At 33.5% G+C, this 20,131-nt stretch overlaps 1 protein-coding gene across 2 annotated transcripts; it reads left to right on the top strand.

Annotated features, from left to right (window-relative positions):
- The first annotated feature begins 5,200 nt into the window (after positions 1–5,200).
- Positions 5,201–13,638, top strand: LOC114173405 (F-box family protein). 2 transcript variants are annotated; one of them, XM_028057799.2, is made up of 5 exons: positions 5,201–5,471; positions 5,604–5,777; positions 6,373–6,535; positions 6,603–6,741; positions 13,224–13,638. In XM_028057799.2, coding segments are annotated over exons 1-5 (702 nt in total). In that variant the 5' UTR covers positions 5,201–5,247; the 3' UTR covers positions 13,226–13,638. The 2 variants fall into 2 exon arrangements, with proteins under 2 accessions (XP_027913600.2, XP_027913592.2); XM_028057791.2 differs by lacking the exon at positions 13,224–13,638 and adding an exon at positions 7,029–7,120.
- Positions 13,639–20,131: the final 6,493 nt, after the last annotated feature.

Raw genomic sequence — 20,131 nt, 5'->3', positions numbered from 1 at the left:
CTGAAATTCAAGTGCTACACATGGTCCATTTCTTTTTTTTTGGAGGGGGAAGGGCAGATTTGAGTCTCTTTCTCCTCACTGTTGTTATAAGAATGAAGTGATACTGTATGAATATCAACCAAATTAACTTTTAGGGTCTTGACCTCCCCCTTATAGACGCTCCAAGTTATATACCTTATAAATCCAAATTAATATCAATACTATCTACTGGTATTCTACACTCTTAACATAAGTCCTTTTATCTAGGTCTTGGAATTGAAACATACTTTATCCCCCTATTCTCAATTGGGTTTGAAGAATTTCTTCCATAGACAGCTCATCTAAATAATCTGATAATGTTTGGAATTTGCACTTTCGTAAGGACATAGGGCATGCAGATCTGCCTATTTTTCTTTTTTTTTTTTTTCATTTTAATGAAGTGTTTATCTGCTTTCACAGGCTTGATTCTATCATTAAAAAACAGGACTGCGAATTACCGCGATTGCTAATTGTAGATTTTCACAGGTTTAGAGTTTGCAACTTATAAAGTTCTTAGGTCATCTCTAATGCAAGAGTCATGGTATAAAGTCTTATTTTACTTCATGTAAATCTTAGTATGTCACGTTATTTTTAAAATCTTGTAAGTTTTGTTCTAACTTAAGAGTTTTATAAAACATACATTTTTATAATTTTTTATTTATAGTTCATTCATTGTAAGTACAGCGTTTGCAACATGAGAAATAATTTTTAATTCTAATGACAGAGTCTTGAAGATCTTCTCATACCATATCAGCATGTTCCAATGGAGTTTCTTATAAAACCTAGGTTTTAAGCTTTAGGTCCCGATTATGACGACCCTTGTATTGTAGATGTCTTTAGTATTCAATTCTCATAATCTCTTATATTCCATGGGCCAGTGATCTTCATTCTATTTCTGACTACATGATACTACATTGTTTTCCTGTTTTGCCATGTACCTTGTTTTCCCTCCAAGAAATGTACGATGGTCGTCATAGGTACCTCTCCTGTCAGAGCAGTACTGATCGTGCTTCTTGAACAACAATTCTCTTCCTAATGGCAAAATTTTTGGGAGGTGACTAGTTGTGAGGAATTTGACTTAAGTTTGAATTAGTTTTGCAACCTTCTTAAGCCATTGATTAGGCCTAAAACATGCCATCATAAAACTCCTTGACAACTCATTTGTCCGGATATTTTCTTTTCTCAGTTTATACAATACTCTGAAATCAACTCATGCTTCTTTGGCGTTTGCAACCATTGGTCTAAAGAGTTCTTTGAAGCTTTTTTAGTAGTTTTAATTACAAACTTGTGACCAAGGAATGCTTAAACTCAATCAACGCCTTCATATTAGCATACATTTCTTATGTATATGTTGATTATGTTTACATTGTATAGATAACTTCTTTGAGAAATATACTATGGGATGGTTTCCTTGACTCAACATCGCTTTTATGAGCTTGATGCAACCGTTTCCAAAACAACACAATTTTGAAAAATTGGAAAGCGGTAGCATCGCTGTTGTCATAAGTGCATCCTTCTATTGAATTTTTGTACTTCATTCCAGTAAAATGCATATTTTTGTGTTTCGGGTGTAGGGACCAAACACCTACAATCAACACTTCAATTACCTTTTTTCTCCTCTTGTCTGATGTCTTCCTTAACGAGCTTATACAGTTCTTTTTCTTGCTGCTCGGTCGTCCAGTCAAGCTCTTCTCGGATCCGTCCACAGTTAACATCCAGGTCTTGCATTTCCCTCCGTAGCTCGGCTCTCCTCCCGTTCGGCTGGTCGGGCGATCGGGGTACCTGTCGAAAAGGCTCTTATGCTTAAGTCAGTTTAAGACTGACGGTAGGTAGCAGTAAATGCTGTAATAAAATGCGAGTTGAAGGTGCTTACCAACCTACCTTGGGCTTCTATTTATAGTTTTTGGTTTGGGCCTGTGATTAGGGTTTCTTAATCATGGCCCAATTGCGTTTTAAACCTGATTATTGATTCCGGTTTTGGTGTGGCCATCCGACCGATGGGTCGTGCGTCCTGTCGGTTGTCTTCATAAATGAGGATCCACCTGACCGATGGTCCGGCGGTAGGCCATACTGCACATTTTGCAATAAGTCAATCAAGGTGCTACTAGCCAAGCATATCCTTTCACAAATCATGTATAATATCTAGTTAAATTGAGAAATCCTTGCAATTGCTTAAAATTTATTGTTAAAGTCTAAGAAGTTTAGACTCGCCTCACAAATGACGTGTTCGTGTATCGAAAGCCAATACTCGCACGACATCTATTGGAGAAATGTCCCATTTGAAATATTTGTCTTTTACATAATCTTATCATAGCTAAAACACAAGGATAAATATAATTATTTTGTAAAAACTTATAAATTTATAAATTTATTGTATAAATTTTTATTATGATTATAGAAATAATAAACAAATTTTATATGATCACTATTTTTCACTTTTTGAATATTAGATAGATGGATTAGATTTATTTTTTGTATTAGGTTATAATATATTCAGATTATTATATTTGATTAACCTTGTTATTTTGAGTATATAAATATTAGTTGGTAGATTAAATAATTCATTATAGTCTATTATATAGATATGTGTTTTTGTGTCCAACATTTTGGAGACTACACGTGTCGAAGTGTCTATGTTGTGTTTCGTATCCGTGTTGGTATTTGTACTAAATAAATTAAAGTCACTCTTTGACAACTTTCAACTTTGAAGTATCCATAGCCACACCTAGGCCTAAAAGAATATGGGCTAAACTCTCAATTTTCTACATTTTAGATGAACATTAGAAAATCAAACATATAATTATTGTTGTTGAAGGATATGGAAAAGAACTTTTAAATAGATGCCTATTCCATGAAAAATCATATATTAAAAATTCATTAAGAAAATGAGAACAAACTTCCACGATATATCTTTAAAGATATCATCCATTAAATTTTAAAACATAGTCAGAGCATTGGTCAAGGCAAAAGCCATGACAGACCACTCAAAGTGTCTAAGTGTGTGAAATGTGTTTTTTTTTTATATGTCTTTTAGTGTCAACACAACTTGATGATAATTTTATCTCAAATATACATATAAAAAGAGAAGTATCGAATAATTCATTGATTAATTCATCCATCATTGGAATTGAAAAACTATCTTTGATTGGTATGGCGTAAAGATTTTGATAATTTGCATAAACTTATCAAAAATCATCTTTCTTCTTCGTAAGGATTACATGAGATGAAAAAAATGCTCCTGCTTGATTGAACAATTCTCTCTTAAAGCATATTTGTCATTAACTTCTCATTTTTTTTCTTGTTGACTACGAGGATAATAATATGGTGTCACCTTAACTAGAGTGGATCCTTCCATTAAAGGAATAGAATAATTGTGGAATTGAAGAGGTGACAATGAAGTAAGAGTAGAAAAAACGAAGCATGTGAATGTAGTAGAAAAGCTTACTCAAGCTCCATGTACACAAGTAAATTAGGTAATTGTAAGGTTTATACACTATGATCCACAAATTTCACTCTATAAACTTTAGCAATAGAATTTTAACCATACGTCGAAAGTGATCTAAATGGCTTGCATAGAGACACAATCCATATCACCTTACAAAGTACAAAATTTACCCTTATGTAGATGGAATTTCTATTATTGCTTTCCAAGTGTTATTTCAATGTCATGTTTATGATTTGAACCTCAAATATGTCCAGAAAATCTGCATATAGTACACCTTGGTTGTGTATGCTTAAACCTCCAACATTATCATTTGACATTCACAGTTTAGCATCACCTTAATCTAGTTTAGTGCATTGTATACTGGCGTGCTTGCAATTGATTTTGTGTACATACCTGAATTATGAATACCAGTGGCACGTTTAGAATATAAAGTGGATTTATCTTACCCTTTTATGCTTTATTCTGAGTTAGCTCCATCATGATTATGTTGTTGTGCGAAGCATAATCACATTGGCTATAATCCTCATTTCATCCCAGCATTCTAAAATTGTGCTAATCGTGCTCGAAGCATTTATGCATAAGTTTTTCTACATAAACAAGTTAGGCATATGCTGAGTTCATGCATATCAATTAATCATTGCCCTATTTTTAGTTGTCTTGGTTTTACCGCTGTGTTTTGAGCTTGAGTGCATCATTCTCATAAAGCTAACAATAACTTCAACTAAATATATAATAAAAATTTTAATGGCTGTAAATGTAGAAAACAATCACCAACCATTAACAACTAACACTATTAACATTAGTGTTTACAATTGTATAAGTATCACTCAAAGATTCTATGTATAAAGAAATGTTTCCTTTTTAAATATGTTACAAGTGGCTCAAAAAACTATAATTTATTCACTTAAAAACAAATTAAAGTCACGTTAATATAAATCTTATAGGTTATTAAGTTTAGTAATAAACATTGTAATACAAAATCTTGTAAAAAGAAAGTGAAATATTTGATAAATTTATTTATCTAGACTCATTACAAATTATTTGATAAAAATAATTAAAGATGTCAAATTAAATGACATTTACCAACGAATTATAATGTTTAAATTTAATGTAACATTGTGGTAAACTAACATACAATACTTTGATCATATTTTACAAAAATTTAAAAGATAATTCTGAAATAAAAAAACATACAAAATTATATTTTTAAAATTTAAGTTACATAAATAAAAATAATTTTAATTTTTTTTAAATATAATGATTTCATATATAAATTATGATAGCGCTATATATACTTTAATAAAATTATTTTTAATTTAAAAAAATACATTATTATTATCATTTTACACGACTTAAATATATATTTGATTCTTAAAATAAATAAGTCGACTAAAAGTGATTTTCTTGTATAATTTAAATAGCAAATTAGTTTAACCTGGATATAGGACTATTCAAATGAAACATCTTAGATACATACTTGAACATGTCTAAAAATAATATAGATAATTCCTTGTTTTTCCTCTACCAACTTGATTTATACGGGATGCAATTCAAATTGTTGTAATATAATTCTTAATAAAAATATATTTACGACAAATCAATATTTTAATTGAATTTTTTGACTGAATAAGTTAAATCTAAATTTTTTAAAAAAAGTTTATTAACATTTTACAGAGTAAATTTAATTTAATAGATCATATATTTATCGGAAATATAACTAAATGTTATTGCATATATTATAGGCTACAATAATCACATTCTAACATTATGTTGGAATTCGGAGAATGTCCTTTCTCCCGGAAGAACTGTGGCGCCGAATCCTAGAAATCGGAATCCAGAACAGCGGTTTCAGCTACAAGGATCTCTGCTGCGTCTCCATCTCATGCCGCCGCCTGCGCCGCCTCTCCTCCGAGGATCTTCTTTGGAACCGCCTTCTCTCCGCCGACTATCCCCAACCCCATCTTTCTTCTTCTTCTTCCGGTTCTTCTAAATCCCTATATAAATTAAGGTGCGAGACCTGTCCCGCGTTTTCAACTTTTCTTAGTTCGCCCTTTTGCTTTTTTGTGTGATTTTCTTATCTGGGTATTTTCAAAGTTCAAATTTTATTACTTATTTATGAAGTGAGTTTTTGGGTAATTAGGTTTGAGAGGGACAAGGAGAGGAGAATAGCTGCTCATAGGAGGGCTGTGTTGAGAAAGGAGAGCCAGATTGCGGAACATTCTAGAAGACTCAGAGAAATTCAGACACGTGTTGCTCAAGAAACCGCCACAGCCACACAAACCGCTCAAGACTTGTCCAATTTGCGTAGGGCCAGGTACTCTACCCACTTAATCATTCATTTCACACACACACACACACACCAAAGGCTTTTTTTATTCATCTCTGTTGTAGTTGAATGCTAATGCCGATTCTATATGCTATCTTTTTCAACATATTGGTTATGCTATCTTTTTGGTGTTATGTGTGAATTTTAATGTTCTTGTTTATATAACAGAACTGTAATGGGGTGAATTGATTTTTCATTTCCCGGTAACTACTGATTAAGAACTTAATATTACTCTTCTTAGGTTTGTATCTATTGACTATTGTAATGTTTATCCATTGGGAAGTCACCTAAATAAATTATAGTTACCCTTAGCTGCCATAGTCTTGGCCTCATTGGAGGCCATAGTTGCTACATCATTGGATACTCAATTGGAGCCTGGATGGTGTTTTGTCTCACATAGACTACAAATATGGCTTAAATGAAGTTCGGATAGTTCTTACCTCACCAACTGATTTTACAAGATTGAGTTAGGCACCTAAACCCAATATTCTAAGAGTATGAGCTGTATTTTTTGCTCCATGATGGGTTTGCTGTAGGCTTTACTGCATTTATGATGTTTTTTTTTTGTTTTTTGTTTTTGTAGACAAGCCTTTGTAGCTTTGAATGTGTGGCAACCGGAGGTTGTCCGGAGTAGGCAAAAACAAATGGTTGAGCAGAGTGCTGTCCCTGCTGAATGTCGGATACACGCTCTTGAGATGGAACTAAAGCTTTGTAAGCAACAGATTGCTGGGTTGGAGTTGTTCTATGTAAGTGTTGATTTCCGTATGACACGTAAAGCTTCGTTGGGTTGTTACTTACACAAAATTGTACCAGAAAGATGAAAAGCGCAGGCTTGATACTGCAAAAGAAGAGTTGGCGTCTATGAAGTATCACCCTATGGAGGAGCATAAGACCATAAGCCAAGGGGATAATAAGCATGTCAAGCGGAAGCAGCTGAAAATATGCAATAGCTGTGAGTCTCTAATGCTAATTCCTCCAAAAATATCTGTATACAAAATCAAATCTATTGCTTGCCCTAAGGATAGTGTTTTTTTTTCCTGCTTTTTTGCTTGATTGATTCACCTTTTCTACTCTGTTTCCTTTTCAAATTCATTCCTTATAGATTAAATCATTGTCACAGCAATTATGATCATTATCAATAATAATATTGGAATTGTTTGCCCTTCTGGTTTTTATCTTTTGTTCAGTTTTCTTGCAAAACTAGTATTAAGATTAAGGCGTGTTTTCTTGATTATGCAGTACAAAAAAATGAAACAAAACAGGATAGATGAATAATCCTTTTGCAATTTTCTCCAGAGGAGGGACCAAACGTTATGGTTTATATTTGTTGGTGTGTTTCTGACCAACTGTTCATTGCAAAATTATCTGCTCCTTATAGTTGAGATTAAAACAGACAAAATATGTTTGAGGGCTTGATGAAATCCCCTCTACTGTTCTTGATATTTATATATATGATGAAGGAGATACAAAGAAGTTGAAACATTAAAGGCTGCAACTAGGTGCTAGGTTAGAGGTTATCCAACACTCAACCTCCTAGCTTACACATCATGATTGCCTAGATATATTAATTACTTCTACACTCCCCCTCAAGCTGGAGCATACAAATTGTATGTACCCCGCTTGGAACAAATAAACTCAATTCGAGGTCTCCTTAATGACTTGGTCAACATGTCTGCGAGTTGGTCATTCGATCCCACAAATTCAGTACATATTTCCTTTGCCAATAACTTTTCACGAACAAAATGACAGTCTATTTCTATATGTTTTGTTCTCTCGTGAAACACTGGATTTGAAGCAATGTGGAGAGCAGCTTGATTATCGCAATACATCTTCATAGTCTTGATGTCACAAAACTTAAGTTCTTGAAGAAATTGCTTCACCCATATAAGTCCACATGTTAGTGATGCCATGGCTCTATATTCAGCTTCAGCTGTCGATCTAGCTACTACACTTTGCTTCTTACTTTTCCATGAAATAATATTACCTCCAAGGAATACACAGTATCCAATAGTAGATCGTCTGTCCATAGGAGATCCTGCCCAATCCGCATCACAATATCCAGAGACATGAAAGCTTCCTCGATCTTCATATAACAATCCTTGCCTGGGAGCCTTTTTTAGGTACCTTAGAATGCGGATGATAGAATTCCAATGGCCAACACATGGAGACTGCATAAACTGACTAACCACTCCAACTGCAAAGGATAGATCTGGCCTTGTAATGGTGAGGTAAATTAGTTTTCCAACCAGCGTCCTGTATCTTTCAGGGTCAGAGAATAATTCACCTTCTTCAGTTGTTAACTTTTGATTTGGGTCCATAGGACTCTCTACTGGTTTACAATCAATCATACCAGTTTCTTGTAGGATATCAAGAGCATACTTCCTTTGAGAGATTACAATGCCATGTTTAGATTGTGCCACTTCAATGCCCAAGAAGTATTTGAGGCTTCCCAAATCCTTGGTTTGAAAATGCCTACACAAGTGCTCCTTTAATTGAGATATGCTAACAATATCATTTCCTGTAATGACTATATCATCAACATATACTATTAGGTAAATACATTTCCCAAGAGAAGTATGCGAGTAAAAGACCGAGTGATCTGCCTCACTGCGTCTTAACCCAAAACTTTGAACAATGGAGCTGAATTTTCCAAACCAGGCACGTGGTGATTGTTTAAGGCCGTATAAAGAGCGATGCAATTTGCACACCATACCAGACTCCCCCTGAGCAACAAATCCAGGAGGTTGCTCCATGTAGACTTCCTCCTCAAGATCACCATGAAGGAAAGCATTCTTGATTTCCAATTGATGAAGTGGCCAATGACGAATGGCGGCCATTGCAAAGAAGAGTCGAATAGCAGTCATTTTCGCCACAGAAGAGAAAGTGTCACAATAGTCAAGGCCATAAATCTGAGTGTACCCTTTGGCAACTAATCGAGCTTTGAGCCTATCAACCTGACCGTCAGAGCCAACCTTAACTGCATATACCCATCGACAACCAACCGCCTTCTTGCCCGGTGGGAGGGGCATGAGCTCCCAAGTATGGTTGTGTTCAAGAGCTTGCATTTCTGCAATCATGATTTGTCGCCATCCAGGATGATCAAGTGCTTCCTTCACATTTTTGGGAATAGGAACAGAAGACACTGAAGATAAAAGAGAACAATAGAAAGGCGACAATCTGTGATAACTAAGAAAATTATAAATGGGATAGGGGTTCCGAGTGGAACGAATACCTTTTCTGAGAGCAATGGGCCAACCAGAATTACCTTCATCAGGAGGCATGGGAGCAAGAGACGAAGGAGAAGGATCTGAGAATTCACCATATTCTTGGATAATAGGACTATCCGTCAGAATCCTGTGTTGGAGGTCGGGACTCGGGAAGGTATCAGTAGGTGGGGATGGGGGCTCGGGAGGAGGTGGAGTAGGACTCGGGTTGACAGAGACATCTGAGATAGGGGACTCAACCACAGGAAGAGGGAGGACTTGTTGTATGACATGAGTGTCTTGAACAGAGGAAGAGAAATAAGGGGTTTGGTCAAAGAATGTGACATTGGCAGACATGTAGTATTTCTTGGTTTCAAGAGAGTAACATCGATACCCTTTTTAAGACGAGAATAGCCCAAGAAGACACATTTGAGAGCACGAGCAGAAAGTTTATCTAGACCTGGAGACAGGTCGTGAACAAAACATACACAACCAAAAACCCGAGGAGGAATGTGAAAAAGAGGGTTATCTGGAAACAAGATGGAGACAGGGACTTTATGATTGAGAGAGGAGGAGGGCATCCGGTTAATAAGAAAACATGCAGTTAAGAGGGCATCTCCCCAATGATGGATAGGGATATGAGCACCAAGCAAAAGTGTACGAGCAGTTTCAACCAAGTGTCGATTTTTTCTTTCTACGATACCGTTTTGCTGTGGTGTGTGGGGACAAGTGGACTGATGCAAGATACCATGTGAACTTAAAACTGCAGACAAAGCAGATGAGAAGTACTCTTTGGCATTGTCACTTCTTAAGATTTTGATTACTCGACCGAATTGATTCTTGATTTCGTGTAAAAAAGATGTGAAGATGGATAACAATTCAGAACGATCTTTCATAAGATAAACCCAAGTACATTGTGAAAATTCATCAATGAAAGTAACAAAATACCTAAAACCAAAAGACGAAATACGACTAGGTCCCCAAATATCGGAATGAATGATGGAGAAATTAGAATTACATTGTGAGAGAGACTTTTTAGGAAAAGCAGATCTAACATGTTTTCCTAGTTGACATGATTCACATTCTAAGGTTTGGAGACCACTAAGTTCAGGACACATTTTTTTTTAACTTGGACAGATGAGGGTGACCAAGTTGATCATGTAACACTTTAGGACTAGGAGCTGCAACACATGACACTCGTGGACGAGATCCAAAATGATATAAACCGCCGACTTCATATCCTTCTCCAATCTGTCTCCCCGAACCACGCTCCTGTATAACAAACGATTTGTGATCAAAGGTTACTGAACAGTTGAACAATTTGGTTAACTGGCTTAAGGAAATTAAATTAAAGGGACAATTAGGGACAAAAAGGACAGATTTTAGAGTTAGGGAGGGACAGGATGACTCGACCGACTCCCTTTGAGGAAGTTTTAGAGCCATTGGCAAGGGTTATAAAATGAGGTTTGTCTTGAAATGAAATGGTTGAGAACAAAGAGGTATTACCAGAGATGTGGTCAGAAGCACCGAAATCAATTACCCATGAATTGTGACTGTCAATGGATTGAGAAATGCAAGCTGTTGAAGTACTCGGGGCTTGAGATGATTGTGTCAGGCTGCTGGACTTGAGACGTAGGTACTCTTGATACTCGTCCTCAGTGAACTTGGACTCAGTAGTGTCAGCCTGAGAGACATTGGCAGTCTTAGAAGGAAAACCATGTAAGGAGTAACAGTTTTCCTGAGTGTGACCCATCCTCTTGCAATACGTGCATTGAGGACGTCCACGGCCTCCACGTCCACCTCCTCTAGGTCCACGTCCTCCTCTTCCTCGAGTTACGGCCATAACAGATGATTCTACTCGAGCATGAGATTCTTGAATTTCAAGTGTTGGGACTTTCGGGACATGAATCATACGCTGGATCAGGGTGTCCATGGAAGGGACCTCATGAGAGGTCAACAGTTGATCTCTAATGTGATTGAAGTCTGGATGAATGGCGCGAAGAATCATCACCATATAGTATTTGTCCAGCTTCTTCATTTCATCTGAAGCGTCGACTTCGAGAAACATCCGCAGGTCTTCCACGGCTGATTGTGCTTCATTCATGAAGGAGATCATGTCATGATTGGTCATTTTCAGAGATGCCAACTTGTCCGCCGAATCATATAGGCGTTGGATATCGTTGGCATAGATATTCTGAGTCCTCTTCCAAAACGAGTGACATGTTTTGAATGCCCTAAGAGACATTAACAGTCTCGGCTCCACGGATTGCCACAACAAGGCACACAATTGAAAATCTGCTTGCTTCCACTGTTCGGCTTTTTCTTGAGGCACATGGCTTCCGTCTTTCTCAAGGTGGTCATGATGTCCTTGACCAAGGAACCACATCTCGACGACAGTGGACTAGGAGAGGTAATTTTGTCCATCTAGCTTCTCGGAAGTAATGGAAGGACTTCCAGAGAATGAAATAACACTTCCAGAGGCCATTTCTGATCAAGGGAACAAAACAGAGAGCAGAAACGCAGAAACGCAAAAAACAGTGGAGATTTTTAAACGACCGAGGGAGATGTCCGCAAGGGTGATGTCTGGACCTCACTGAATCGGAGTTTTGAGGGTTAGAACAGCAGCAGAAGACTCCGGCGAGAGCTACGGAGGTGGCGCCGTGACGTTCCGATCAGCAGAAGGCGGCGCGTGGGCTGCATGCGCCTGTTCGCAGCGGAGAAAGACGCGGCGCGTGGACGGGAGGCTGGTTCCGGCACTGGTGGGGGTTGCTGTCGCTCGGAGAGGCGCTCCAGATCCAGTGGTCGCCGGCAAAAACTGAGGTGGCCGGAGACGACGCGCCTGTTCGCAGCGAGAAGATGGGGCGCGTGGATGGGAGGCTGGTTCTGGCACCGATGGGGGTGGCTGTTGCTCGGAGAGGCGCTCCAGATCCAGTGGTCGCCGGCGAAAACTGAGGTGGCCGGAGACGGCGGCCGGCGGCGAACAATGGCGGACGGCGGCAGAATGAGGCAGACAGTGACGGTTTTGTGAACAGTGACAATGGGTAGCTTTGGATAGTGTTTTATGGCAGTGAACAGCTGCAGACAGTGATTAACGGTGACGGATGGTGGCGGACAGCCGCGGACGATGGCAACAAGTGCCGATGGACAGACCAGACGAAAACCAGAGCGGGATCGACCCGCTCTGATACCAAGTTGAGATTAAAACAGACAAAATATGTTTGAGGGCTTGATGAAATCCCCTCTACTGTTCTTGATATTTATATATATGATGAAGGAGATACAAAGAAGTTGAAACATTAAAGGCTGCAACTAGGTGCTAGGTTAGAGGTTATCCAACACTCAACCTCCTAGCTTACACATCATGATTGCCTAGATATATTAATTACTTCTACACTTATAAAGAAGATTTGCAAATGTGTGTTAGTAATATTCTTGCCTTGCATAGGATCTTTACATGTTATGAATTGTATCTTGTACTAGTAGAAGATGTGGTTGCTCAATGTGATAGTAGAAAATCCAGGATCTCGGATCGTTGGGGACAATATATTTTAAAAAATAAATCTAATAGTATTAACTATTATAATTATCATCATCATCATCATCATGGAATGGATAAATTGACACGGAATAGATTGTCTAGCTAAATAAAGTGAAAAGTACTCAGTTAAAAATGGAACCGAATGAATGAACGAAACTAGATAGTAAAAGAAAATTTGACGTCAGAGTAGAAATTGGGGATGTAGGTTTAAATATATAAAAAATGAGGGGCTAAAGTATAAAATTTCAGTTATACACAGAGTGAATGCACCCCATCAATTTAACATAGGTCCTCCACTGATTGTGATTCTGAGGCTTAGGTGTCACAATAACTCTATGCTTTCTGTGGCATTATTATTTTCAGATACAGATCAGCAAAGTGGAATGTTTTATATCTATAATATAAATCTGATGCTGGTGTAACACAATTTACACTTTCTACATTTTCCATATTGACGCATATCTACAGAATTTGCTTTTGGTAAAAACACAGGCATTGTTTGATCCATCTAACTGATCACAAATGGTGAGAGAAAGCTTTGGTTTATCTTTATTTAATGATAATTATAGATTCTTATATAACTCGATGTTAGCCAAACTTTGGTTTCTTATTTTTGTGCTTTCTACATTGGAACACGGAAGAAGTTGCATTTTCTATCTTTCATTTTGTACTAATAATTCTATTTTTGGGCAGGAAAACAATTGCATTTGTTGATGTGTTGATGAAATTTGCTGACCCTTCTTCCATTGAAACTGGGAAATTGTTCTGTCCATGAAGACTGACTGCGCAAATCCTCCTATTACTGTACGTAGAATGTATTAGCAATACGTAGTGAAAGCCTGAGGAACTTGATCAAATGCAGATTGTAGCCTCTGGGCTTTTGGAAACCTTTAAGTTTGAGGAAAGCTAGATCAAAGGATGGAGTGTATGTGTATCATATGCAGATTAAGAAGTACTATTAGTGAAGTATTTAAATTAAAAAAAAAAACAATTTTAAGGGCTTCACATGTTGTACCATTATTCTCTAGTTAGTTGCATTACCCCATTACAGCCATTTGTTAATGTTTTAGTTATTTTCTACTGGTTTGAGTTATAGCATTTTTGTTCAGTTGCTGCATGCTCCCTTGAAGCCAAAATTCATTGAAAAAAACCGTTATTGTTATGGGTAGGCTTAAAAACCAATGCTATACATATTTTTCTGTGTTGTTATTTTAATGTGTCTTCAAAATTTAAATTACAAAAAAAAAAATCCAGAGTTTAAGTAGAATCAATTCTAATCAAGAAAGTTTGAATGGTAGAAACAAGTAGGAGACTGATATTAAATATGTTAGCATAATCTTGAACAGGTTGAATAGAACAATTGTACACTAGATTCCTATTTCACATGGCTTGTTGGAACTAAATTACTGTATCTTGTGTACAAGCAAGTAAAATTGTGGTGAACCTTTATTGCAAATTTTTATTTACGAAGGTCACATATGATAGAAAAAGGGTTTTTGTTTGGTCCATCATGAATGTTAGATGAGGGGTGTCGATGCTCTCATTTTCATCTTCCACACCCATCTCTATCATTTCTATCTCTCTCTTCTCTACTTTTTCCCTTCTCTTTCTCGCCTAACCTTAACTCCACATTACCTATATATATATATATATATATATATATATATATATATATATATATATATATAATCAAAATTAATCTAACTTTATGATTTTTTTTTGGCTCAGAGTAATCTGATCAATTTGTTCATTCAAACCATTTTGATAACTATTTAAGTTTACACATTATTTATTTGTATAAATATCTTGTTAAAAAGGTTCCCTTGTTATTTATTAATATGAAAATTGTCTCGACTGTGTTGATCTTAATGTTTAATAATCATGTCATCTCACAAAAATACTTCATATAAAGGAAAAAACAAAGATAAAAACATAGAATATCAAACCAAATTCATGTTTATAAACAACTTACTTCTAACTCAAAGTTAGGAAATTTGACAGCACAATGATTGTCTTCACAATAAATATGAGAAACCTTAGTGTTTATATCATCACAACTTTTAAAAAGTTTGATCAATCAATATAGAGTCACATTCTAACCACAAGCGTCTATAACTACAATTCATAAAAATATTTATTGTCAATATAGTAATAATAAACTCCACATAAAAGGATTTATTGACAACTCCTTGAAATATTTAGTGTCAATATAGTAATAATAAAATTTATTGACAACTCCTTGAAAATGCTTCCAAAAGCAATATGACTAAGAAGGCCTTTTTAACAATTCTATCAGTGTTAAAGTCAATCCAACCAATATTAGGCATCTTCCAAATGACTTGGAGTGCGCTACTTTCTTTTTTGATATTTTTCAAATATCAAAGAACTTTAAAATAGTAAAGTTAGTAATATCAATATTCACATTTTTCTAAAAACAATTACATGACATCTAGATGTACCATTAAATTGTGTATATGGCCAAATCCAAATTTAGACTTTGTTGAAACCTTCCATAATTTGGCAGCATTGTATTATTGCTTGCTTAAAGAACACATGTAGCACATATTAATTCCTATAAATTGAATCTCCTTATATGAGGGAATTTTATTATGTAAAGTTTTCAACAAACAAGAGTCTAGGTAAGAAGAATGAAATTCTCCTAAATCAAACTTCTCCACTTAGAAAAATTATGAGAAGTGCAAAAGAAATTTCTAGTCACTTTCTCACTTTGATTTTGCTGGATGTGAAGACAATAAACACTTGATATCTAGATACATGTATTTGTTGGTTGGAGGAATTATCTCTTAAAAGTCTACTAAACAAACTATGGTATTTTCTTCAACCTGGCCATAAAGTTTATTACTTGTTTTGAAGCATCCAACATTGAGATATGATTGTGAACTTTTCCATAAGTTTGCATGTGGTCAATGGTATTGAAAAATCATTGAAACTCTATTGTGAATTTCCGATAATCAATTATGAGTTCTTTTCTCCAACAATAATAGGAGTACAACCAAGTCAAAATCAATGGCATTAAGTATTTAGTTGTTAAGGAAAATTTCCATTATATAAAATATTTCATAGAATATATAAGGACTAATTTCATGCTAGTTACTGAAGGTTTAATAGGTAAAGATTTTCATAAGGACACTACTCATTCGAGTGTAATTTCTTTTAACACCTTAGTTTAGTGGAAGTCCGTGTTTTCTGTCCTTTTTTTTTTATTTCGATTATTTGTATGTTTTTCTAGAAACAAAGTTGATGTTTATAATTTTATTCTAAGTTTATTTTTGTGCAACATTTATTTTGTATGGATTCATATCTACGTAGAATGAAGTTGGACTAGTTAGAATGATTAATACCACATTACATGTAATTTTCATATCATTTTGTCAAGTATGAATGGTTATAGTAATCATGGTTGATAGTGATGAGTTCAGTTATTCATCATTATTATACAATATTAGATGGTTTAACGAAAATCTAAAACTGGATAACACCATACCATATTTAGGTATGGAAACCTAGTACCATTGGGAGCTTACTTGACAATAAGCTACAAGGAATTCTCGTATTTTAGCGACAAGTATAAGGTGATGGTACTACCTTAGTTTGATTTCTGGGTTGTCATGATAAAATTACATTTCTCACTTCGTTAACATTTCAATTGAAATAAATGATATGTGATGAGTTTGGGTTGAGGTTAAATACATATACATGACATGGTGTAATGATTTAAGATGATATGAGAAATGTGATGTCTGGATTGTATGAATGATGAAGATAATTTGTGATGAGAAATATGATGTTTTGAATGTCGATGTGATGAGAGTGTATTGAAGAGCTAATAAGATTATCTTGACTTAATTAGCATCCAACTCACACAGAACAAGATATCTAATTGTGAGAATCGATGAAGGTTTCTATACTGGAATTTTTGTGTGAAAAAGGAACCATTCTAGCAAACTATAGAAATTAACCTTGTCATGGTGATGAGGAAATAGGTCCTGATATATTAAGGGTGTAATAGAGCCCATGTGGTAATTTCCAAAATTTACTGAGTGTTCACATGACAGATGTAAAATCTCCGAGTTAGCTCAATACATGTGTTTTTCATAAATGATTCAAATGTCTAAGTCTTGAGAGCCCGTAAATTGTGATTTATGTTAGAGAGGGCATATTTTGTGTAGATATTTGATTTTTTTTTTGTTATATGTGATTGGCTAGTTAGATGATTAGAAAATTTATAATACATATGGTTTTTTATAGTTGTACTAGCTTATCTTATATGTTATGTTGTGGTTTGTCAACATGCAACGATCATATGTTTTACATAAATATAAGATAATATATGTGAGTGAATGTGTGAAATAATGAGACTCTTGATGGTCTTCTTAGAGAGAGTAGTTGTTGTTTAGATATGTATTTTTATATTGTATAAATTCTCTTAATTGATGAAATATTAATTTTCTTTAAAATGTTTAGTTTTGTTTTCTTATAAAAAATTTGTAAATATATTTTATATGATTATATGTTGATTTATACTTTTCTTTATCAATTATGTAATACTATAAATTGATATTACTAAATTAGGTGTTACAATCATGACCATGTGAAATATAGAATATAATTATCTTTCCATTTTTCATTTAATTCGCTAATAAGGCTTATTTTACATAGTGTAGGTGAAATAGGATAATCACGTAATAAAGTTTGGTATATACAATACATTTAATGGCGATTTGGACTTTAAATTACGTAATACTTTCACATCAACAGTGAACGGTGCGACCTATTTGGACATTAAATTTTTTTAGAAAAGTTTTAAGTTGAAACTTTGAAAGTGAGATAAGTTGCTTTCTAATTAATTAATGTTTTCTATACACAGATCCAAAACGTGAGAATATGTGATCAGTATCACTCTACTCAGTACTGTGCTTCTCTATTTTCTTTTTTATTTTTCGTTTTCATTTTATACACACGTTTTATTTATATAACTTTTCATTAAATTACACGTTATCTTGGTCATTATTTTCTCATACTAAAATATTCATATTTGAAAATCTTCTTCAAGTGAAAATAAAAAGAGTTGAAGCTCTCTGTTTTTCAAACCCAGAAGATTTTGATATATTTATTGGAAGTTTTACGTCAATTATAAATAATAATAAATTTAAAAATATATAATAAAGATGATTATTATCTTACAAATTAATTTTATGAATAAGTTAGATCTAAACTTACTCATTTAATATAATATTTACTGTTAGAAATTCTTATATTACATGAAATTTTTCTTACAATTTTGTTAAAAAAAATTTATAAAAAAAGACTTTTTTGTGTCATTTTTTAAAGAATTTTAATTGGCAAGTAATTCCTTTATGGATAATCATTTCCTACAAAATTATAAAATTTGTAAGTATTTCCTACACAATTTATTGTAAAAAGTGTTTTATACAAAATATTTTGCAAGAAAATTTGTAACAATTTCTTATAATTTTTTTTTACAACAAAATTTGTAAGTATTTTTGACGAAAAAATTTTCAAAACAAAATTGGGAGAAAATATGAATTATTTTAGTAGTGATCATAATCTATTTTAATAAAGTTTATTAAACTTATTATATCACTTGTTATAATGAATAAATAATTAGTTCATGCATGAGATATACATATCTCAAAGACTCAATTTATATATATAATTTTCGTTAATTGTTAAGAGGAGCATATTAGCGTGAATATTCTTAAATGATATTTTGAAATCCAATTTTATAATTAGAAAAAAAAAATATAACTACTAGAAAGAATAATGAATAATTTGATTGTTTGACTTGGAAACCTTAACAAAAGTGGTGTACATAAAGTACATATATTGAGATGATTTTGTAAATGTGATTTGTAATATTATTGTTGAGTAGGGTGTGGTACCATGCTAGTATTTACCTAATCGGTCCAGAAGAAGGGTTTGCGTGTATGACCAGTTTAGATAAACGTTATCACTTACCATCATAAGCAAATTTTGCTTTCACAATTAATTAATATCCACTATTATTCTTTAACATTATTATGAGATGATAAAGATAAACCAATAGGTTGTACCATGTGCAAGAATCAGAGATAGATAAAGAAAGTAAAGGAGAAAAAGGAGGTAAAAAACAACAAACATTTATTACTACTTTTAACTAAGTAAAGAAATATTTAAGTCCTCTTAATCTACCACTTTCTCTACAACCATGGAAGGAGACATGTAGGCCAAACATTTATGACCACAACAATAATAATAATAATAAGGGTTAAATATATTTTTTCCCTTAACTTTCAGTAAAAATTAAAATTAGTTCTTTTTAAAAACTTTGACACAATTTAGTCTTTCAACTTTATAAATGTTTGAATTTAGTCCTTTTAACAAAATTTTATTAAGTTTATTTGACGTTTCAAACGTATTTCAAGATAGTTTATTAGTTAACATTGAAGTAGAAATGTGTCAAACGGGGTAAACAACTCAAATGCTCTCATGAAACGTGTTTCAAACGTTAAATAAACTTTCAAAAAATTGGTTAAAATGACTGAATTCAAACATTTCTAAAGTTGGAGGACTAAATTAGACCAAAATTTTGAAGAGGGACTAAATTCAATTTTCACTTAAAGTTAAGAAACAAAAATATATTTAACCCTAATAATAATAATAATTCAAGATGATAACGTTTAACCATTTGGTATGATTCAGAAAGGGAGCAATTAAATAAAGATTAGATGGACTTTACTATTTTTTTATCACTAAATTTAGATAAAAGGCAGAATTGTTTCTCTTTAATTAAAATACTAATGGTGCATTAAGAAGGACAAATGAAAATAAGTTCCATTTTTTTAAAGAAGAGTAAATAAAGTATAAATAATTTAAAAATTAGTAGAATTCATTATATCCCTTCTTTTTATATGTTTTTTTTTCTTCTTTATCTTCCTTTTTTTCTACCAAATTTTTTTTAATTTTCTCTTTTTCATATAATTTCACTTATTTATTTTACTTCCTTCACAATATTTCTCACCTAAAAAACCAAAATATTTCTATCTCTGCACAATTGTTTTTCAGTATAGAGTAAAACTTATGTCATATTGATTATATATATATATATATATATATATATATATATATATATATATATATATATATATATATATATATATATATATAATCTAAATCTTTTTATGTAATGGTTATGAGAATGAGAGATGATTAGCATGATATAAAAATAGTTAATAAATGTGTGATAATTATAAATGTAGTGAAGTTAGTTAGTGGTAATTTATCACAACGGAAAAATGATGATAAAGTGATGACAATGATAATTATGATAATAATTAAAAAATCAAAGAGAAGAAAATTTACCAATAGACAGACTAACAATTCAAAACAATAAACTTTCTCGCAATCGAAACTTAAACTTTTACTTAAATTACTTTTTTTATTATCAGAAAAAGAATTTCAATTAACTAAAAATGATTAATATATCAATTTAACTAAAAATATCTGCACATATAATTAATTATATGTTTTGTTATTTATTAATTGATTGAATATCACATAGTACTAACTTTTCTTTGTTT

This window comes from Vigna unguiculata, chromosome 1, assembly GCF_037176805.1.
Source record: "Vigna unguiculata cultivar grain cowpea cultivar isolate G323 ecotype 2 chromosome 1, ASM3717680v1, whole genome shotgun sequence".
Classification (NCBI taxonomy): Eukaryota; Viridiplantae; Streptophyta; class Magnoliopsida; order Fabales; family Fabaceae; genus Vigna; species Vigna unguiculata.
This window is presented reverse-complemented; position numbering and strand designations above follow the sequence as displayed.

Bases quoted from the DNA above. Each gene is read 5' to 3' on its own strand.
- LOC114173405 (XM_028057791.2), top strand. From the start codon at position 5,248: ATGTCCTTTCTCCCGGAAGAACTGTGGCGCCGAATCCTAGAAATCGGA. The intron at 5,472-5,603 runs GTGCGAGACCTG...TTGGGTAATTAG, and splicing joins AAATCCCTATATAAATTAAG to GTTTGAGAGGGACAAGGAGA. The intron at 6,742-7,028 runs GTGAGTCTCTAA...TTGATTATGCAG, and splicing joins GCTGAAAATATGCAATAGCT to TACAAAAAAATGAAACAAAA.